The 17,065-nt window shown below is 40.3% G+C and overlaps 1 protein-coding gene across 4 annotated transcripts in view; it reads left to right on the top strand.

Moving 5' to 3' along the window:
- LOC126185192 (bone morphogenetic protein receptor type-2) overlaps positions 1–17,065 on the top strand; it is a 382,730-nt gene that overhangs the window by 294,178 nt on the left and 71,487 nt on the right. For all 4 annotated transcript variants that reach the window (XR_007536982.1, XM_049928060.1, XM_049928059.1 and 1 more), the window contains one exon: positions 16,454–16,623. Coding sequence is in view for 3 of the 4 variants with exons in the window: in XM_049928060.1 (XP_049784017.1) it covers positions 16,454–16,623 (170 nt within the window). In the remaining variant the exon portion in view is untranslated. The remainder of the gene's footprint in view (positions 1–16,453; positions 16,624–17,065) is intronic.

Genomic DNA, 17,065 nt, shown 5'->3' with positions numbered 1-17,065 from the left:
CAGCAATCATCATAAAAGATATTTTGCCTGTATTGGACAGGCACAGTATTGCCTATTCAAGTTGCTGATGTTGAATCCTGCCATCTGTGGACATTTGGCAAAGCACGTATTACAACAAGTGCAAGTGCCTGACTGATATACAAGGTGAGTCAGGAGGAAAGGTACATGATTTGAGGGGGTGACAGTGATGCTGAACAAAAAACTTCATATGGATGTATGCCCTATTCCGAATGGAAATTTTAGGTAGTTTCCCGACTTGATAGACCACAAGTGTCCCATATCCAACTGTTAGTCTCAACTTGCTACCTCAATATGCTAGCTCAAATTGGCCCACAAAAACTACGCAAGCAACAGCACATGTGCGTCGAGGAAGTTTTTCAACGTTCTTGTGCTCTCTTCGCACAAACCATTAGTTATAGAGAAAAAATGAATGGGACCTTTTTGTAGGAAATTTAATATAATTTAATTTTGTACTGTGACACATTTTCGTTGGAGGGTGCGGTTTTCGAGTTATTCAAGAAGAACATACAAAAGTGATATTAAATGTGTTCTATCTCGGAAACCATTCAGAATAGGGCATACGTCCATATGAAGTATTTTGTTCGGAATCACTAATATTATCACCCCTCAAAGCATGTACCTTTCCACCTGACTCGCCCTGTATTTTACACCTAGTATCCATACCACCTGATAAGGATACAGGGGCTAAACAAGGTCAGTTTCCAACAATGAACAGAATTTTGCTTGTGATTCTTTCCCATGACCACCAACATACTGACATTTTACTTCTATTCACTGTAGAGTAACACTTGGATGAGGTGGCATCATGAACTTACGTAACATTAATATGCCAGTGATAACACCTTTGGTACAGTTGTGCTGATCATAAAAACCGATTTGGACTCGGTTTGTTTATCCATGATCACTTAACAGGCTTATGCATGCCTCACTGATGACTAAATGGATCAGGAGTCTTGACTCTCTTGAGCAAAACCCTACCTGTACTAGTGAAAAATGTGTCTGTTGCTCATATCTGTACTACAGGGAATGCACAATTGGGTGCAAGCACACTTCAGTTTGGATGTACGAGGTGCATTCAAGTTCTAAGGCCTCCGATTTTTTTTTCTCCGGACTGGAAAGAGATAGAAACATGTGCATTGTTTTAAAATGAGGCAGTGTTCATTGTCAATACGTCCCAGAGATGGCAGCACCGTACGGCAGATGGAATTTTACCGCCAGCGGCGAGAATGAGAACTGTTTTAAATACTTAAAATTGCAACGTTTTCCTTACTTGAACAGCGTGCAATCATTCGTTTTCTGAATTTGCGTGGTGTGAAACCAATTGAAATTCATCGACAGTTGAAGGAGACATGTGGTGATGGAGTTATGGATGTGTCGAAAGTGCGTTCGTGGGTGCGACAGTTTAATGAAGGCAGAACATCGTGTGACAACAAACCGAAACAACCTCGGGTTCGCACAAGCCGGTCTGACGACATGATCGAGAAAGTGGAGAGAATAGTTTTGGGGGATCGCTGAATGACTGTTGAACAGATCGCCTCCAGAATTGGCGTTTCTGTGGGTTCTGTGCACACAATCCTGCATGACGACATGAAAATGCAAAAAGTGTGATCCAGGTGGGTGCCACGAATGCTGACGGACGACCACACGGCTGCCCGTGTGGCATGTTGCCAAGCAATGTTGAAGTGCAACAACAGCACGAATGGGACTTTCTTTTCGTCGGTTGTGACAATGTATGAGATGTGGATGCCATTTTTCAAACCAGAAACAAAGCGCCAGTCAGCTCAATGGAAGCACACAGATTCACTGCCACCAAAAAAATTTTGGGTAACCGCCAGTGCTGAAAAAATTATGGTGTCCATGTTCTGGGACAGCAAGGCCGTAATCCTTACCCATTGTGTTCCAAAGGGCACTACGGTAACAGGTGCATCCTACGAAAATGTTTTGAAGAACAAATTCCTTCCTGCACTGCAACAAAAACGTCCGGGAAGGGCTGCGCGTGTGGTGTTTCACCAAGGCAACGCACCCGCACATCGAGCTAATGTTACGCAACAGTTTCTTTGTGATAACAACTTTGAAGTGATTCCTCATGCTCCCTACTCACCTGACCTGGCTCCTAGTGACTTTTGGCTTTTTACAACAATGCAAGACACTCTCCGTGGCCGCACATTCACCAGCCGTGCTGCTATTGCCTCAGCGATTTTTCCAGTGGTCAAAACAGACTCCTAAAGAAGCCTTCGCCACTGCCATGGAATCATGGCGTCAGCGTTGTGAAAAATGTGTACGTCTGCAGGGTGATTACGTCGAGAAGTAACGCCAGTTTCATTGATTTCGGGTGTGTAGTTAATTGGAAAAAAAATCGGAGGCCTTAGAACTTGAATGCACCTCGTACATCAGTTTCTGGACAACATCTTCCCAAGGGGAGGGGGGGGGGGGTCTGTTACTTGAGTTAATTACTTGAGCATCAAGAAACTAAGTATTATGACAGTTCTCTCATTATTTATATTCAGTTGCTTACTGTAGATAAAGGAAAACAAACAGAACCACAATTAAGGCAGTCTGTTGTTCAACATAATTCATATCACTAACATACACTCCTGGAAATTGAAATAAGAACACCGTGAATTCATTGTCCCAGGAAGGGGAAACTTTATTGACACATTCCTGGGGTCAGATACATCACATGATCACACTGACAGAACCACAGGCACATAGACACAGGCAACAGAGCATGCACAATGTCGGCACTAGTACAGTGTATATCCACCTTTCGCAGCAATGCAGGCTGCTATTCTCCCATGGAGACGATCGTAGAGATGCTGGATGTAGTCCTGTGGAACGGCTTGCCATGCCATTTCCACCTGGCGCCTCAGTTGGACCAGCGTTCGTGCTGGACGTGCAGACCGCGTGAGACGACGCTTCATCCAGTCCCAAACATGCTCAATGGGGGACAGATCCGGAGATCTTGCTGGCCAGGGTAGTTGACTTACACCTTCTAGAGCACGTTGGGTGGCACGGGATACATGCGGACGTGCATTGTCCTGTTGGAACAGCAAGTTCCCTTGCCGGTCTAGGAATGGTAGAACGATGGGTTCGATGACGGTTTGGATGTACCGTGCACTATTCAGTGTCCCCTCGACGATCACCAGTGGTGTACGGCCAGTGTAGGAGATCGCTCCCCACACCATGATGCCGGGTGTTGGCCCTGTGTGCCTCGGTCGTATGCAGTCCTAATTGTGGCGCTCACCTGCACGGCGCCAAACACGCATACGACCATCATTGGCACCAAGGCAGAAGCGACTCTCATCACTGAAGACGACACGTCTCCATTCGTCCCTCCATTCACGCCTGTCGCGACACCACTGGAGGCGGGCTGCACGATGTTGGGGCGTGAGCGGAAGACGGCCTAACGGTGTGCGGGACCGTAGCCCAGCTTCATGGAGACGGTTGCGAATGGTCCTCGCCGATACCCCAGGAGCAACAGTGTCCCTAATTTGCTGGGAAGTGGCGGTGCAGTCCCCTACGGCACTGTGTAGGATCCTACGGTCTTGGCGTGCATCCGTGCGTCGCTGCGGTCCGGTCCCAGGTCGATGGGCACGTGCACCTTCCGCCGACCACTGGCGACAACATCGATGTACTGTGGAGACCTCACGCCCCACGTGTTGAGCAATTCGGCGGTACGTCCACCCGGCCTTCCGCATGCCCACTATACGCCCTCACTCAAAGTCCGTTAACTGCACATACGGTTCACGTCCACGCTGTCGCGGCATGCTACCAGTGTTAAAGACTGCGATGGAGCTCCGTATGCCACGCCAAACTGGCTGACACTGACGGCGGCGGTGCACAAATGCTGCGCAGCTAGCGCCATTCGACGGCCAACACCGCGGTTCCTGGTGTGTCCGCTGTGCCGTGCGTGTGATCATTGCTTGTACAGCCCTCTCGCAGTGTCCGGAGCAAGTATGGTGGGTCTGACACACCGGTGTCAATGTGTTCTTTTTTCCATTTCCAGGAGTATATAATTTAGCAATCTAGTAATAGTCTTTGCAACACTTAAGAATAACTGCACACACCTGGAAATTAACATTCTGATGTCCAACCTTCATGAGCACACTTCCTCATTATAATTTTCAGGAATTTGATATAAAAAAGGGCTGCAAAGACATTTTATAAAATTTAGGAAGTAGTGTATTGTACAAGGGAAGGCTGTAACCTTTGACTCTTATTATTTGTAAATTTGCACCTTTTTTATCACCCTTATGGTTGTGTGTTTTTAAGGCAGCTTAAATTGCTTTTCTTAGAACTGTTTATTATTTACTTTGTTCCAACTGTGGCAATATCAATAGCAGATGCAGTGCTCGAGGATAGATGAATAGTCATTACACTTTGAATTAATTTTCTGGGATAAAAGTTCCATTGAGTAACTGGCTTGGTCTGTTGATGGGTTGTGACACATGCGAGATCTGTTCCAAAAGTTCTGGAACATTAGTAATTTTGCACCAGTGGTGTGATGGAGCAAAATGCGGTTGGCATCCCTGCACATGCCTAGAGATATGGGCTGACATTATGCATATGAAAGTGCAAAGTGTAAAACAAAAGAGCTAAACGGGAAAAAGCATTATATCAAAAACATGTATGCTTTCTGAGTTTTCGTAACATTCAGAATGAGGGTCCTGAATCTCAAGAAATCGAAGCAGAAAATATAGAAGTTGCACCTCATTGTACAGGTGATGGAAGTAGGAATTATTTATTGCTATCTGCAACTCTTTCCGATGTAGCCACATTTTTTTTTAAAGCGATACTTTAGTCGAACAGATGCAAGTCCTCCCAGTTCAGCCACATCATCTTCCAACCTCAGAGAAGTTAAAAGCACAGCAAGCCTTCTTGCCTCTGAGATGTCTTCTTCAAGACAAATGGAGGTGGAAAGTATATTACATGTTTCTGGTGTTATTACATATTCTCTGAGCCAAAAATGACACAAAAGTAAATTTTAGTCCAATGATATTCTTGAATGACCAAGCAACTTTGATCAAGAGTTTGGATTGTGAATGGAAATAGCAAAGTGCAACTTATGAACAGTAATTTTTTGTCTTCAAGTAAAATATACGACAAAGGAAAAAGAAACACGATTCTATCAAAAGTGATTTTTCATGCACACACTTAAATTAACAAATAAAATACATGGGAGAGATTGGTTGTGCTATTCAAAATTTAAAGAGAAACTTTTCTGTTTTGTTTGCAAAGTTACAAATTTAGAGGGTTCATCATAATTTATAAAAGACCAATTAGATGATGAAGATCGTGAATATTTTGTTGAAGAGTCATGAAAAAAGTGCTTCACATAGACAAGTGATAATATCATTGTTAGTTTGGAAAAAACAAGGATGCACCTGTTTATTCTCAACTTGTGAGTCAAACTGAGACTGAACAAAAGTGTTGATGGACAGTTTTAGAATGAATTATTGCAGTTATAACTTTTTTAGCATAACAAGGTCTTGCATTTCAGGATAGTGATGAAATCGTTGGATCACCTCACAATGGAAATAATTTAGGTGTATGGGAATTAATAGCCAAATTTGACATTTTTCTCGCCCAATATATGTATATATTCATACAAATAAAGGAAAGGGACATATATCATGTTTGTCAAAAATAACTTGCGAGGAATTTATGCACATAATTGCATCAAGCGTATGGAATTGTATTATTTGTGAAATTAAGAGAGTCAGTCGTTATTCTGCTTCATTAGATTCCACTCCTGATACGTCATATGTAGACCAACTGACTCTGGTAGTGCACTATGTCCTGTGTGATTCGGACCATTGGAAAGATTTTTAAGGTTCTTGGACACGGAAGGCCATACTGAGAGCAGTTGCTACGAAGGCACTTGTGTGTGGGTTTACTACTACCAAGCAAGTTTTGGATGATACATCCAATAACATGGATTGAAAGTACCATATTTACTCGAATCTAAGCCGCACTTTTTTTCCGGTTTTTGTAATCAAAAAAACCGCCTGCGGCTTAGAATCGAGTGCAAAGCAAGCAGAAGTTCTGAAAAATGTTGGTAGGTGCCACTACAACTAACTTCTGCTGTCGAATATATGTAGCGCTACACAGGCATGCTTTGTAGGCACAAGGATAAATATGGGCGCCAAAACCTCTGCGTAAGTAAATAAATAAAAAAAAAAAAAAAAAAAAAAAGAAAGAAAGGTGGAAGTCGAGCTTCTTTTCTCCACCCCGAGTTTCGACCACTGCATTTTCATACATTATCCAATGAAGTAAATACGAACTCCGTATTGTTCATCTTCGAATGTAGCGGAATTTCAATGTACTACGAAAATCCGACTAGCAAAGCTGTTCAGGATGTTTGTCAACATGGCCAACTCTACGTTCTGAGTTTTTTCCTACCTGTGAGAAGAGATGGTTGCTAATAGGAACCTGATGAAATGTGAATCACATGCAGTATTCTCTTCACCATAAGAATAATACGAATATAAACATTTTGCCATGTATTCTTTCGCGTTTGCTGCTATCACATTTAAATCCTGTCTGCCTAATAAACTACGAAACTAGAGTGAGACAACAGCAAACACGGAAGAATATACGCATCGTGTCATGTTTATATTCGTATTATTCTTATGCCTAATAGTGATACAGTCAGAAATGAAGCACGGCAACTGACTAGATTTTTAAATCTAAGATGACTCTAATTTCTGTGCATAATTTGATGTACTAAAGAAGCGGCCGCAAAGATTTTCAAACGGAGAAAAATTTTCGCCTAACTCTCGTTCAGAACATGTTCTATCATACGCAGTCTATTATTTGGTTCTTGTTGATCATTATCAAAGAAAGCAGCACTGTAAGTAACAACAAATAGCAGTCTCTTGCCATTGTTTCGATAATGAGACGATTCCTCTTTTTAAAAAAAGCGGCGGTAGTGCGCACAAAAGCAAGCCGTGCTGCGAGCGGCGACAGGCCGTAAACACGCACTATCAGAATGCGACAAACAATGCATGACACAGTACAGTAATGCATTTTCTGCTTAGAGTGACGTGAACACCTATAACAAAGAAAACAGCAATCAGATCAAAGCAAAATAAGCAATCGATTCAAACCAGACCGAGCACGTGAAAAAGGAAGGGTGCTCATATAAATACGGATGGAGCGCCTGATGCATAGCAATGGCTACCTGGTAAAGCTTAACTGCTCGGCCTAAAACTTTTCTCTCCCCTTGAATTTCGAGTCGCAAATTTCAGGTGCGGCTTAGATTTGGGAATTTTTTTGTCCTTGATTTCGAGTCTCATTTTTCAGGTGCGGCTTAGATTCAAGTAAATACGGTAGACAGTCATCGTCAGGCCAGCTGGCTAGTTTCCAAGGTGGTTAAATTGGAAATGGGAATAATGAGTGTCAGATGGAACAAAACCCTACAATTATTAAATGTACACACTGTCATTTGACTGTATTGTTGTTTGTTTAATTATGACCCAGATTTTGTTTTTTTCTGCCATTTTCAAGTGATTGAGTTTGTCATTACAGTCACATGGTGGTGTTTTCATTTAAAAATTATTGTATGACTGTTGCTGAGCAACATCAAAAACTGTTTAAAATTGTAAAATGCTTGTTAGCAACTAGCGCCCCACTGCAGCCATGTGATCAAGACCTTAACACATAATATACCTTTTATAAATCATTAAACTACTATGTCCAAGCAATGTGGTCCACATTTTCAGATATTAAAGCAAAAGCAAAAGTGCTGACTGTGATAATATAAGCAGTAGACTTCAAGACGATGCAAGTAAAATGCAGAGTACAACAATTTCAGCAGCTGTGCTACACTTGATGAAACTGGAGAAAATAAAAAAAACCTGTTCAACATTTTAAAGTTCAGATATTTACTGTCATAACTGATAATGTGGTGTGTGCATTAGCTAAACAAGTGGAAACATACCATTAAGTGGCTAGTGTATTTGGAATACTTTGTCATTTAAGTCTTTAACAGCAGAAGAGATCTTGAAAATAATTCCAGTTGTCATCAGTGCTTAACCAGATAATTTGGAAGAAAGCCTTGGTGGTGAACTGGTGCAGTTTGCTGAGCTGCTCAAAACGGCAGTTACTTGTCTTTGATGATCACCAACTGCAATGCAGAATGTTCTTTTTCAATATTAAAGGGCATTAGAAATGTGTTAAGGAGCACCATGGGACAAGAACAGCTAACCAGCCTCACCTTAATGAACATAGAACGAGATTTGATTAGAGATGGTGATTTGACTACTGTTATAACTAAATTTGTCCAAATTAAATTGAGAAAAGTTTTGTTTTTGCAAAGTGCTGTTTTATTTTATAACTTAAACTTTGATGCATGAAACAAACTGAGGGCCCTGCACTGGCTTCACAGCTCTGGTTACACCATGTGTGCCTTAAGGGGTTCAGTATTGCTGCTTACGGTGGATGCTTAGAGTGTCTTATATGGCATGGGTACTAGGTATCATACAGTTCTGTGCTATGTAACTTAGTAACAACACATTGTTGACTTATTTTCAGGGAAACATTGGGGGTTATTTTCACTATAGCAATATTCCCCCCCCCCCCCCACCCCTCATTCTCATGCACTCCATTCTTGAAGCATCCTGTATCTGGTTGGAGCGCTCTGCTCATAATGTTCCAAACATTCTCAATTGCAGAGAGATCCAGCAACCCTGCTGGCCAAGGTAGGGTTTGGCAAGCATGAAGACTAGCAGTAGGAACTCTCATCATGTGAAGGTGGGCATTATCTTGCTGAAATGTAAGTCAAAGATGGCTTGCCACAAAGGGCAGCAAAACAAGGCATAGAAAATAGTTGACGTATTACTGTGCTGTAAGTGTGCCACGGATGACAACCAAAGGGTTAGTGCCATGAAATTAAATGGCCACCTAGACCTTGACTCCTGGTTGGTGGGCCGTATGATGGGTAACACTCAGGTTGGAATCACATTGCTGTCCAAGTCATCCCCAGACACGTCTTCGGCCTGAAATCTGATTGACTGCAGCATAATTGTCTTCAGTGATGAGTCTTGCTTCCAGATGGACCCAGATGGCCAGCAAAGATTGTCTGGAGATGCCCCAGACAGTAGTGAGATACAAACCTGATTGTCGCCTGCCCCACAGCCAGACAACCAAGAGTGATGGTCTGAGGTACCATTTCTTTTCATAGCAGGACATCTTAATTGCCATCCGCTGCACCCTTACTATGTAGCGGTACACTATTTATATCCAAAGACCTGTTTTGTTGCCCTTAATGGCAAGCCATCCTGGGCTTAAGTTTCAACAAAATAATGCCAGCGGGATCGTGGTGAGAGTTCTTACTGTTGTGTTCATGCTTGTCAAACCCTAATTTGGCCAGTAAGATCACCAGATCTCTCTCTAATTGAGAATGTTTGGAGCATTATGAGCAGGGCTCTCCAACCAGCTCATGATTTTGAAGATCTAACAGGCCAGTGGACTGCATTTGACACAATATCCCTCAGAAGGCCATCTAGCAACTATGTCAATCAATGCCAAGCCGAAGAAATTCGTCGCATAAGTCTCTGTAAGTTCATCTTTATACTAGATGGTTGTGGGACCTTGGCTGTTCAGTTTAAAATGTCTAATCGAGACACCTTCAGCTGTCTAAATTTCCAGCTTTATTTTACTTTTGCTACCAGTTTCAGCGTTACATAATGCCATCTTCAGGCCAATGATAACAGTATAAAATACATAAGAAAAGGGGTGGTGTAAAATTTTAAAAATCAAATTATATACAATGATAATATGAAATTAACACATAACAAAAACCAGACTTTAGGTCAAGGCAATGTTCACTCGCACCATACAAGACTTGTGAAAAATTAGAAAGGCACTAGAAAGTTAACGGTGCCTTGACCTGCTCACTTGCTTACTTTCATTTTCGACACGTAACCACAATGGTTTTTACCCCACATTTGTTGGCATTATGGCGTTATTGTTGTGAGTTCTTCCCTCTTTACATTGTTTTTGTTGTTCAAATTGCTCATCTGTACCTCTTATGCATTGATAATACCAAACATAGTGTTCCGGTATATTTCTTGTCATTCATATTCTCATTTAACCACCTACTCATGTAAGTATAGGCTGCCAAATTACATGTTGTGTAGTATACCCTGATACATTTTTATTTTAGTGTTAACTGGTTGATATATTTAGGTAACATACAAGGAGCGATTGGAAAGTTTTAAGAATGGATCCTCTACTGCTTACTGGTTTGGCAGACAGGTACACAGAGGGTGGGGAGTGAGTCTTTGGCTTGTCCCTGAATTCCCTCTGACAAGAAACTGCATTTCCTCTGTTCAGTTCATTGTAGCAGCTGATTGAGTGCAAGTCTGTTAGGGCTTGTTGCCGGATTCTGTCCGTCTGAAAATGGACGTAAAAACGGAGCAACGAGTTTGTGTGAAATTTTGTTTTAAAACTGGGAAATCAGCTTCTAAGACATACGGACTATTAAAAACAGCTTTTGGAGATAATTGTATGAGCCAGTCAAATGTTTCTGTCTGGTTCAATAGATTTAAAAATGGCCGCGAATCATTCGAAGACAAACCATAGTCTGGCTGTCCTTCTACCTCAAAAACGAAGGAAAATGTTGAGAAAGTTCATGACTTTGTGTGCTCTGATCATGGAATTGCAATTACAGAGATGGCTGATGAACTTAATTTAAGTTTCTATGCAGTTTAGTCAATTTTAACTGAAGATCTGAACATGTGTTGAGCATCTGCAGAATTCATCCCAAAAGTGTTGTCAAGTGACCAGAGACAATACCGACTTGAAGTGTCCAAGAAATGATTACTCAGACTAAAAATGACACAGACTGGTATATGGATATGATCCAAACCAAAGTGCAGTCTTTGCAGTGGAAGACTCCAGGTTCACCATGACAGAAAAAAGCACGGCAAAGTTGGTCGAAGGTGAAGACAATGTTGGTGATTTTTTTTTTTTAATTCAACCGATATTGTGCATCATGAATTTACCCCTGGAGGACAGACAATTAACCAGGAATACTACAAATGTGCCCTTGAGCATTTGCACAAAAAGGTGTGGAAGGAAAGGCCTGCATTGTGGAAAGACAGGAGTTGGGTTCTACACCATGACAATGCTCTGGCTCGTCATGCCTTCTCCATCATTGAATTTTGATGTGCAAGTCGCTGAAGTGGCATCAAATCAAAAGACTTGCACCCAGGAAATGGTGTACGCAATGGGAGGCCCTAGTCACACAACATTTATTTATCATTGAACTTTTGACCAAATTCAAAATTCCTCTGCTTCCACAACCACTATGTTCCCCTGATTTGACTCAATTGAAGCCATCCAGGCAAATATGAAGAGCATCCTTAACACACTTCAGGAAAAAAATTTCCAGCAATTTTTCCAAAAGTGGAAACACAGTTGGAATCGGTGCGTTCAGTCAGAAGGGGACTATTTTGAAGGAGATGCATCACAGTAGCATGTAATTACCACCATTGCACAATTACAAGCACATTCTTATAACTTTCCAGTCACAGCTCATACGATCTATTGGTTGCTCTCATTACTGCCTTGACTTTTTTCTTGCATTCTGTTCTATTGCATGACATATATGTGCTTCTATGAACTCTTGATCCTATACAAAGTAGGTATGTGACCTTAATATACTGTTCCCTTAATGTTTTTACATCTATTAGAGAATTTGACTCGTCCATCTGATGGGTATTGCCTTTTGACATGTTGCTTGCATATTTTGGGTAAATAGTGACATAATTACATACGTCTAGTTCTGTAGCACATCTGTAGATTCTCGCATCATAACTTTTGCTCTCATAAGCATCTTGATATCCCACTCACCTGTTCTTTATTGTAGGTCCATTTTACTGGTTGTTTGTCTGGCCGTAGATCACATTTTCCTCTGTCTTGCCCTGCATAAGGACCACATGTCATGTAGATACGTGGCTTTGGTTGTTATGACTGAAATGAATGTATTTTTGAGATACTGTGCATGTATTGCAGTACTCTTCTTTAGGCTTACTTCATAGTGTATAGTTTGTTATGTCACACAGCCATATGCCTACCTATTAGCAGACTTACCAGTTTCATGATAATGTCAGTTGTGACCTTTTCCATATCGTATTTCAATACTTCCTGCTTAATGGGAATTCATTATGATATATTACATTAGCTTCACACTTTGGTTAATTAAAAATGTTTTTATTAAATATGTGCCGCCTTAAGAATCTGTGATTGACAGTTTTTGTTAACGTAACTTTATATTCTTGTTTTAGTAGTTATTACTAGTATATGGAACATTGTGATACAGGTAGTTAATGTGAGGTTGACCTCCAGTAAGTGGTTTTATGTTTTACTAGTATATGACAATGTATAAATAAATATTTTACCTTTAGATTGCACTCATCGGTATATGACTGTGATTGTTTTGCTTCAGATGATCCATGGGTATTGACATTAACATTATGTATGGTTTGTCAGTATGTGACGTTGTGGTTATCTATGCATAACATGTCATTGTGACCTCCAGTTATTAGGTTCTCTTTTACTTATATGGAATATATATCTCTTTTAGTATTATATGGCATGTGTGCTTTGTTCCCTGGGTTGTATCCATACTGTGTACAACTGTTCTCTCTTTATATTCCTTAATTTTTTTTGAACTTTGATGTCACTCCCTGTACAGTTTGGTTTTTGTTATGTGTTTACTACATTTTATGTATAATTTGATTTATGAAATTTTACACTGCCCCTTTTGTTATGTGTTTTACACTGTTATCATTCTTGTCTTTACGCAGGGGCCTGATGATAGCAGAGGTAATGTTGAAACTGATAGCAAAAGTAAAATAAAACTGGAGATTTAGGTGACTGAAGTTGTTTTGATTTGACTTTTTTTTATTTTGGTTGCATAAGGGCCAGAGATGGACCAACATGTTATTGACTTGATCAATTTTTAAAGTTCTCTCTCTTGAATAAATCAACCAGTTATTTGAAATTGTAATAATTGGTTTGTCTGTACATTGGTGGCACTGCAAACTTATAATGTACTAAGGAAAATATATAAGCATGTAAGTGGAGCAGAAATGCCATGGAGAATCAATCTGGTGCTGATACAGGATGCAAATGGGAAATCCACTGACATAAGTGACTCTGACAAAGAGCAAATTGTCATGGGTGGCATTTGCAAACTGTATCACCAGCATTTGGGAATGAGTATCTTGGAAACAACAAAACTGGTTGCCTATTTGTGTGCTAATGTCATGAGCATCTATGGAAAGTGGTTGAAGGATGGTGAAACTAGAGTTGTGAGACAGGGTGTTGGATGTCCCTGCTTCATCACAGAAAGTGAAGGTCGAAGACTTCCACTCTTGGAACATGCTCTGTACCACAGACAAAGACCAGTGGGTGCAGTGTTATGGTACAGGTAAATTAATTGGGCTTCCAGGGGCCCATGGTAGTATTTGAAGGCACTATGACAGCTGTGGACTATGTAAACATTATTGCAAATCACTTGTATCCGTCACGCTTGAAGTCTTCTGCGATGGCAGTGGCATCTTTCAGCAAGATAACTGTCAGTTTCACAAGATGAGAATCATGATACAGGGCTCTGAGGAGTGTGACAGTGAATGTAGGTTGATGTCTTTGCCACCACATTCACCCAATCTGTGGAACACATCTTGGATGCCGTTGGGCATGAGCTTTGCACGCACAGACCACTGGCTCATAATGTATGGGAATTGCTTGACTTGTGTGTAGATATCCAGTTCCACATACCTCCAGAAACCTACCAAAGTCTTGTTTAAACCGTGTCATGCAGAACTGCTGTTCTAGTTCATTCAGAAGATGGTCCAGCACAATTCCTACTCTTATTCCATGTGAGCTTGTGCTCAGTATCTAATAATCTTGTCATCAACAGAATGTTAAATCGTAGTCTTCCTTCCTTTTAAAATGTTACATGGTATCATTTGTATAAATTCAGCAAAATAATGAGCTGTCCTTACATACACACAAGTGACTCAAAGCTCCAGCACACCCCTACTTTCCTTCTACAATAAAAGTCGTACCCAAGAAAAGCAAGAGTCTATTTTTTGGACTCTACCTGGCAAAAACTTATGATTTGTCTAGACGTTTTAATGTGTTGTTCATCCATCTGCACAGTAGAAAAATTATTTATAGGAACCACCAATAGGCCATGGTCACCCTACTGTCTGTCATATTTTTACCCACATTGGCGATGGTTCGTGAAAGTATGCTAGAGAGGCGTTGTGAAGTTTGAGAAGTAGGAAAGAAGTTCTGGAAGATTCAGTCTAAGTGTTGAACTGTTTGAATTATGTAGATTTCTCAGCTGATTAGAGCATCACACATGAGTACAAATTTTCAAGTCTCAGTCTAACATTGTTTTAATCTGTCAGGACATTTCATGTCAGATCTTTCTATTACCATTAACTTTCACACAAATGTTGCAGTTATACTTCGACCTTCCAAATGCACTAAAACTGTTTACTGGACTGTGAACTGAGGCCCAGGTAATTGTCTTCCTCGATCAAGCATACAAATATGCACAGACCATCTCAAATCTTCACTTAGATTGTACCTCTGTTCATATTTTTCCAACTCCGTGGGGACTCCCCATACGTACCTAGTATAATAGAACATCTGGGACTGGGGCTGTGGTGAAGACCAGCTTAACCACAATCCACAGTGTGCTTTACTTATTACATTAAAATTCTTCTGCAGATTGTATGATGAAATGAGTCTTCTTGACAAATGATTACTGATGTGTAACTTAGACGTGAGCCTCTAATTGTCAAACCATCCCCAAGACCATGACAATCCTTTCATTTGTACACACCAATACATCACATTTTACACAAATGTAAGAACAAAAGTTTATCTGTAAGTGTTGACAGACACCATTACTAGACTCTGGTGTAAAACTGCACTATACAGAATGTAACAGGTATAAGTGCAAATAGTTTTTATGTGGTACCTTAATACATATACACATCATTGTGTTGGTTGTTTTTTCTCTGCATCTAACAGTCTTCCCACAAACCTGTCGCAAACTTCGTGACCTTGCTCTTGCCACGCATACTTGGAGGCTCTAACCAATCTAAAAACACGCAACTTGTGATAGCTATAATTATTAGTCCGCAAATGGCGTAAATACTGATGTAATATTGTTCAGTACACTGTCCTCAGTCACCAATAGAAATATCTGCACATATACCCATTACATTCTGTAAATTCACAAGCAACCTGAATTACACACAGCTACATATCAGTATGTAGCATTCTCTTCTGGCGTGATAATAGCAGAAATATGCTGTCCATAGTCTCTGTAAGACACTGAAAGCATTGGGGAGCTATCCTGACCCATAAACAAGTGAGGTGGTCCAGCTGTTAAGACAATGAGTTCACGTTCAGGAGAGTAGTAGTTCAAAATCTTATCCAGGATTGGAGTTTTCTGTTTGTTTTGCTAAATTTCTTAAGGCTCAATAAAATTGAAATAGGTTGACTTGAAGATATTTGCACACATGTGTGCCCACACATGCACGCGCCCGCGCACACAATTTTATGTTGTGTATACCAAACCATTCTGTTGCAATTTAGGACTTTGCTTTTGACTAGGTGAATATAAGGAAACCACAGAAAATGTTCCATAAAGAGACACTTAAATGAAAAAGAATGTCATTATGTGTAATATATTGTAAACCTCATATATTATAACTTAAAATATCATGGAAAAATAAGTGCAAGTGTTTTTCCTTCCTTTTTGGCTCACTTGAATGTCAGTGGATAGTGATATGATAGTAAAGTAAAATAAAGTAAAGTCATGTGACATTGTTAGCTGGGAGATCCCCCAAGAGCAGGTTCAGCCATCTAATTGGGAAGGTTTTCCTGTCCTTGGAGCACAGTGTAACCTTTCCTTTGCAGACTGCAAGATTTGTGTGTATCTGATTAAGTGTAGGTGACTGTAATGTATGCGTGTAGTGTGGTGTCATGTTTGTGTTGGATGATGCAAAAAGGAAGAGGATGGGACCCAGTGCCAGCACATAACCTACTCCTCTCGAATAGCACCAAGGGGACTGCTGAGTTTAATGGCCCCATCCAACAGATGGATCACCATCAACAGCCACAAGCCCACACTGCATGAGATACTGTGGAAATGTTTCGAATTTAATCCAGGGCACTGGTGCAAGGACTGTGATGTGATAATAAAATATTATGACAGTAACAGTATTTTTATTACTGGCTGCATGTGTGGATGACTTTTGTTGCTGTTGCATTTCAGCAGTTTCATCTGATACTCTTTAGTTATTACAGCCTATACTATATATCTATATGAATACAGAATATGTGTTGTATCAGTCTGTTAATTAAAAACTTTTATGTTAAAAAATTTCCTTTACAGACAAATTTAAGCCATGTGTAACACACCGTGATCTCAACTCAAGAAATATTCTTGTGAAAGCAGATTTATCATGCTGTCTTTGTGACCTGGGATTTGCCATGAAGATTTCTGGTTCAAAGTATTTTTACAATGGTGAAGAGCAGCATGCAGAAACAAAATCAATCAATGATGTAAGTTCTTAATGTTATGATGCCTGGACACCACAGTATATAGAAATGGTTGACACTCGATGTTCAGCATATGGCTATAATTATAAATTTACATAGGACATAGCACATGGAAGTGTAATTCTTTCCTGTGTACTGAGCACTAAAGATTCATCTTTAATTAACTACATACACAAAACAGTCAAGTAACTTACACACACAGTGATGTAAGAAGACACATTACTGGTGTGCACATGTTAACTCTGTGCATTATTTCTTAATACAATTAATAAGGTGTAAGTATAACAATAACGTGGAAAGTGTTCAAGTATTTTATGTCTTCATAACTTACAAAATTGTTACCAAAATCAGTCCTTGAAACAATATTGTTCACCAGAATTGATGGTGATGAAAGAAGTTAGTTTCTTTGGCCATTACTAACAACACAGGATATAACTTGCCACTG

Source organism: Schistocerca cancellata, chromosome 4 (genome assembly GCF_023864275.1).
Source record: "Schistocerca cancellata isolate TAMUIC-IGC-003103 chromosome 4, iqSchCanc2.1, whole genome shotgun sequence".
Classification (NCBI taxonomy): Eukaryota; Metazoa; Arthropoda; class Insecta; order Orthoptera; family Acrididae; genus Schistocerca; species Schistocerca cancellata.
This window is presented reverse-complemented; position numbering and strand designations above follow the sequence as displayed.